This window comes from Bufo bufo, chromosome 1 (genome assembly GCF_905171765.1).
Source record: "Bufo bufo chromosome 1, aBufBuf1.1, whole genome shotgun sequence".
Lineage (NCBI taxonomy): Eukaryota > Metazoa > Chordata > Amphibia > Anura > Bufonidae > Bufo > Bufo bufo.
In genome coordinates, this window is record NC_053389.1 from 556,042,484 (window position 1) to 556,049,197 (window position 6,714).

The 6,714-nt window shown below is 40.9% G+C and overlaps 1 protein-coding gene across 1 annotated transcript in view; it reads left to right on the forward strand.

Annotated features, from left to right (window-relative positions):
• FBXL13 (F-box and leucine rich repeat protein 13) overlaps positions 1-5,929 on the forward strand; it is a 223,045-nt gene extending 217,116 nt beyond the window's left edge. The window contains exons 20-21 of the mRNA XM_040412981.1: positions 2,757-2,920; positions 5,422-5,929. Of these exons, the coding sequence (XP_040268915.1) occupies positions 2,757-2,920; positions 5,422-5,584 (327 nt within the window). The 3' untranslated portion in view covers positions 5,585-5,929. The remainder of the gene's footprint in view (positions 1-2,756; positions 2,921-5,421) is intronic.
• Positions 5,930-6,714: the final 785 nt, after the last annotated feature.

The window sequence follows — 6,714 nt, forward strand, 5'->3', positions numbered from 1 at the left end:
GGGCTGAGAGCAGAGCTGAGTCCAAGAGCTGTGTGCTACAAGTAAATATCTTATACACTATGTACTATAGCTTCACCACACTGAGATCTGTTCAAAAAGCTAATCTACATATTACTGCTTTATTCACATGCACAATATATGATTATAAAGACACCAGTAATATGTGGTAGCTTATTAAGCATAGAAAAAAAACATTCTCTATGTGGAAAGGCTATGGCTCGTTGATAAGTGCTTGGTTTTGTATGTAGAGATCCCAGGTTTGAATTTTGTGAGAGACTGCTAGGTTTTTTCTTCAAATATTTTTTTTCTAATACATTTAACCCCTAATAAAAGTCCATATCCTTATCATATTGAGAATTATGTTAATAATCATTGTTTCTTTATAATCATATATTGTTTGTGAATAAACCAGTAATAGGTTTCAGGTTTCTAAGAAAAAAAACACTATTCTCAATATAGAGAACTAATAAAAGCATGGCTGCACAACATTTCACATGAAAACAATAGAACTGAGAAATGGGGATCATTCTAAATTAAAGTGGTATTATACCTACTATAAATGAAATAGAAGCTCTTTGCGCAAATTTTTGATCAAATGTGTGTGGAGCCCATCTACCAGGCATCAAGGTGGCTTCCGCAGATGGGTACATAACACTAAGGCACCCTTCACACGGGCGTTGTGGGTGAGGGCCGGATGCGTTCAGGGTGCATTGCAAGAAACCCATGCGAGTAGGCACGCAATTGCAGTCAGTTTTGTCTGCGAATGCGTTTTGATGTTCCGTTTTTTCCACACGAGTGCAATGCGTTTTGCACGCGCGTGAGAAAAATCTGAATGTGGTACCCAGACCCGAACCCGGGCTTCTTCACTGAAGTTCGGGTTTGGTGTTCTGTAGATTTTATTATTTTCCATTACAACATGGTTATAATAGAAAATAAAAGCATTCTTTAATACAGAATGCTAAGTAAAATGTCCATTAAGGGTTAAAAAATAAAAAAATTAACTCACCTCATCCTCTTGTTCGCGCAGCCGGCATGTCTTCTTTCAGGACCTGCAAAAGGACCTTTGATGACGTAATCACGCTCACCTAACGTCAGCGCAGGTCCTGCTAAATGAAGATAGAACCTGCGCTGACGTCACCGCGCTCACCACGTGGTAAGCGCAATTACGTCATCAAAGGCCCTTTTGAAGGTCTTGAAAGAAGAAGAAAGAAGAAGATGCCGGATGCGCGATCAATTGGATGAGGTGAGTTAATATTTTTTATTTTTTAACCCTTAATGGACATTTTACTTAGCATTCTGTATTAAGAATGCTATTATTTTCCCTTATAACAATGTTATAAGGGAAAATAATACAGTGAATAGACTTTAATGGGGTCCGGGGTTGCTCATACCTATCATCTCCTAGCAACCATGCGTGAAAATCGCACCGTATCCGCACTTGCTTATGGATGCTTGCGATTTATACGCTGAATACAGAACATGCTGCGATTTTCACGCAAAGCACAAGTGATGCGTGAAAATCATCGCTCATCTGCACAGCCCCATTGAAGTGAATGGGTCCGGATTCAGTGCGGGTGAAATGCATTTACCTCACGCATTGCACCCGTGCGGGAAAACTCGCCCGTGTGAAAGGGGCCTAACAGAACTGCCTCTCTTGGACTTACCTAAGCCTACAATATTTAGGGTGGTGTAGGAACCAGCTACATTTATACTCTGCCCAGAAGCCCCAGGCAGATGGGTGTTGCTTAGTCTAAAAGAGGCTGCTACCCTCAATATATACTACAAGAAAATTTAGACTAGCACATTCATGGTCACAGGTGCATATCCATAAAGCAAGCATACAGAGAACTAATAAAAGCATGACTGCACAACATTTCACATGCAAACATTTCATTTATAGTAGGTATAATACCACTTTAATTTAGAATGATCCCCATTTCTCAGTTCTATTGTTTGCATGTGAAATGTTGTGCAGCCATGCTTTTATTAGTTCTCTGGATGCTTGCTTTATGGATATGCACTTGTGACCATGAATGTGCTAGTCTAAATTTTTTTGATGTATTCTCAATATAGAAAGGCCTTCTATTATTATATTATTTTATATTATTTATTGTAGTATAGCCTTTAAAAAAAGTAACTAAACAGAAAACCAAAGTTTATGTAAGTCTCTCTGGAGACTTGAATTTAAAATCTCTACATGCATGACAGACAATTTACCAATAAGCTACAGCATTACCACATTGTGATGAATGTTTTTTCTGTGCTTAGAAGCGAACACATATTACTGGTGTTTCATATATTGTGTCTGTGGATAAAGCAGTAATATGTATATTAGCTTTCTGAGCATATAGTGCGTGAAGCTATAGTACATAGAGTATATGATATGTAGATGCTAGGACACAGCTCTACCCTCAGTATGTCTGGTCTTGTCAATCAAAGGGAGGGGGGAGTGTGCAGAACACAGCGACTGTTACAAAGCAGTGCTCAAATGAGTCAGCCCCACCTCCTGGTGCTCGAAACTATTCATTTGCATATGAATAAAAATACAGATATCTCTGTAGCTGTTTATCATACAGACAAAAGAGAGGTATTGTTTTAATCAGCATCACGCTCCCTACCAGCCATTATGTCTGGTTTAATAGGGTTGATCCTGGTGACAGAGAGGCTTTAAACTATACAATATTCAATGGCCGATTTTGTTTGAGGGAAAAGTATATTTTATTAATGATAATAGTAACTAACCATATCTTATCTAGATTACAGATATAAGCATCCAGTACCTTTCTGGCGGCTGCCGTTACATCCATATCATTGATATATCTGGGTGCATCCATCTCAGTGACAAGGCATTAAAGTACTTACAGAAAGGTTGCAAACAACTCCGTACCATAAGAATGCTCTACTGCAAGAGTGTTACCAAGTAAGTCCTGTCAAGAATTATTGTTCTTTAAAAGGGTTCAGTATCTGATCAGTGGGGGTTTCGACACCCGTGATCCCTGCCGATCAGCTGTTTAGAAGGCATCAGCGCTCTCAGTAGCACCACGGCCTTCTTGCAGCTTTGCCTAGGCCATGTGATGTCACATTCATTGGTCACATGGTACCTAGGCGCGACTCTGCCTCATAAAAGTGAATGAAGCTGAGCGCAATACCAAGCACAGCTTATATACAATGTACAGCGCAGTGCTTGGTGAGCAGACCCTCACCGATCAGATATTGATGGCACCTGCACCCCACCCCCGACACTTTGATTTGCAATACTGCAAGTTACAAGGGCTAAATGCAAATTCTTGATTAGCATTCAAGGGTCCATTCTTGAAGAACAGCAGATACCCCAATATGAAGGCTTTGGTCATTGTGATTAATTCTCTGTAAAAGGAATCTGTCATCAGGTTTATTCTTTCCTACCTGAGGGCACCATAAAGTAGTGACAGATGTCCTCAGCTGTGTGTCATTTTCATAAACTCACAGTTGATCAAGTATAGCATGAGCCGAGCGCAGTGTGAGCCAGGAGTCCTCGGAGTATATGAACCGCATGCTCCTCCTGCCATTGTCTGTCACTACCTCAGGCAGCATTACCCCTTTAAGACAAGGTTAGAAAGAAGCCATGAAAAGGCACATTTTTTTATTTAGAGACTAAACATGACCAAATGCATAACAAAAAGTACAGTATGTGGACTTGGTTTAATGCCTACATAAAATGAAGCATACAATGGATTAACTTGAGACCATCATTTATAATAAAATAGAGACCGCAGCCTTGACTAAGCCATCATCACACTTGGCATATTTGATGTAGATTTTGAATTTGCAACAGAGTTCAGAACAATGCAAGTTAAAATCTGCATGGAGTTTAGGTCATTAAAGGGCTTCTGTCACCCCACTAAAGTCATTTTTTTTTTTTTGGGCTAGTTAAATTCCTTATACTGCGATATATGAAAATATAATGGTCTTACTTACTTTCCTTCAGCAGTTTCTTATAAAAACGAAGTTTTATAATATGTAAATTAGGTCTCTACCAGCAAGTAGGGCGGCTACTTGCTGGTAGCCGCCGCAAAAAACCGCCCCCTCATCGTGTTGATTGACAGGGCCAGCCGCGATCTCCTCCTCCGGCCGGCCCTGTCAGCATTTCAAAAATCGCGCGCCTGTGTTCATTCGGCGCAGGCGCTCTGAGATGAGGAGGCTCGCCTCCCCAAAACTCCCTCAGTGCGCCTGCGCCGATGACATCACCGAAAGAGAAGACGTCATCGGCGCAGGCGCACTGAGGGAGTTCTGAGGAGACGAGCCTCCTCATCTCAGAGCGCCTGCGCCGAATGAACACAGGCGCGCGATTTTTGAAATACTGACAGGGCTGGCCGGAGGAGGAGATCGCGGCTGGCCCTGTCAATCAACACGACAAGGGGGCGGTTTTTTGCGGCGGCTACCAGCAAGTAGCCGCCCTACTTGCTGGTAGAGACCTAATTTACATATGATAAAAGTTCGTTTTTATAAGAAACTGCTGAAGGGAAATAAGTAAGACCATTATATTTTCATATATCGCAGTATAAGGAATTTAACTAGCCCAAAAAAAAAAAAAATTACTTTAGTGGGGTGACAGAAGCCCTTTAAACAAATGTTCCAGATTTCTAGATTTTTTTTTTTCAGTTTCACCCACTGACCGGTAAAAAGTTAGAATGTAACTGATGCAGTTTTATGGCCATATCCAGGGGCGTACATAAAAATCACTGGGCCCCATAGCAGGAATCTAAATTGGGCCCCCATTCCCCTTTTTTAGCCCCTCCTTTTGTTCCATGAACTATTGTTGCTGCTGCGTTTTATAATTTATGCCATCAGGACCAGATTGGGATTACAAAACAGCCCTGGCACACAAAAGAGGTATAATAGATGCAGTGTGTACAGGTATATAGTATATTCCCTAGTGTTCTGATATGTGAGGTACAGGGTATAATATATGCAGTGTATACAGGTATACAGTATATACAGTAGTGTAATATGTGAGGTACGAGGTATAATAGATGCAGTGTGTACAGGTACAGAGCTGCTTGTGAACTTCTAATACTTGCTGTTAGGGGTTGAAGGACCTGTGATGATGTCATCACAGGTCCTGGCAGATATACCTTTGAAACCTAGGAACTACACTATTTTTGGTGCAGTTCCTTTGCTAGATTCTGCAGGACCTGTGATGTTGAAGATGATGTCATCACAGGTCCTTTAGCTTTAGAAAGATAAACAGGAGCAATTAGGGGGCGGGGCCTTTCCTCCACTTCGGGCCCCTCTTTCTCATGGGCCCCATAGCAGCTGCGTGGTCTGCCTATATGGTAGGTACGCCACTGGCCATATCAATGTTTCAGTTTTGTAGGAAAAATGTGAGAACCCAACTACAGAAACATATAGTGTCATTTGATGAATATTCTTTTTCTACAGGGCAGCTGTTCATAAAATGGAATCCAAATACCAAAATGTTGAATATAGTACAGATGATCCTCCACCTTGGTTTGGATATGACCGGCAGGGTAACCTACTACATGGTATATCACACGTAGAAGAGACAGAAGAGGAAGCTGCTGATGAGTCAATTGATGCATAAATGGACAAACGTCAGCTGTGTTCAAAGCAATTATATGTGAAAAATGCCAATTCTTGGGGTACGGCCACACATTGCATAAACTGGTCTAGTCAAGTGCCCCTCCCTATCAGTGGCCATGTTGGAACAGAATCGCTATGCTTACATTGGAGTTGGCTGTACTGCACAAGAGCCTGACGCTGAACAGCAGGGAACAATGCCTTAGCCGTGATAATATTACATTAATAAACTGAATATAGTGCTGTTTTCAGTACATTTGTAAATTTTAATAGAAGATGACCAACCCCTTTAATAGGCTGGTAAAAAAGAAGACATTTTAGGTGCTTCAAGTCCAGGTCAATGCTGTCAAAACATATTAAAGTCATATCCAGGATCTGTAAAAGTTAAGAAAATGTTAGAGACTTAAAGGGGTTGGCCTCTTTCTGGTTATAGTTGACCAAAGTGTATATAAGATGATTATATGGCACTTACTAATATAGCCTTTGTTGAAATTCTGCACCATTTTCTATATTTTCACAAGGTACACAAAGTGTTTTGTGCTGTCCACACAGAGGTCTTATCCATAAAATGGCTGCTGATAGAGGGTCATGTGATCAGGCAAATCACCTCCATGTGACGTCTCCTCCATTCACATACACTGCTCCTGCCATCTGCACTTGTTCTGTTTGGAGTTTAGTACAGGTACAGTGTGTGTGAATGGAGGAGACATCACATGGAGGTGATTTTCCTGGTCACATGACCCTCCATCAGCAGCCATTTTATGGACAAGACCTCTGTGTGGACAGCACAAAAGACATTTTGTACCTTATAAAATACAGCAAATGATGCAGAATTTCCACAAAGACTATATTAGTAAGTGTTATATACTATATGATGTCATCTTATGAAATTTAGGAACAAGCAATATAACAATGTGTAGTAAAATGCAGAAGCTTTTTAAAAGCTCTCTTGTCTTATATCATGCAACATTTTATAGGTGTTGCCTATTTTAAGTGAGTAAAGCATAAGATAGCAATCAAACAGAAGAATGGGGGGGGAGGGGCGTGTACCCTTCTTCTATGCCAGAAAAATGGCATAAAAGAAGATAAACGTGGTGGGCCGCTGGTTCTGCTCCCTTTTTGTTCGGAAGATGG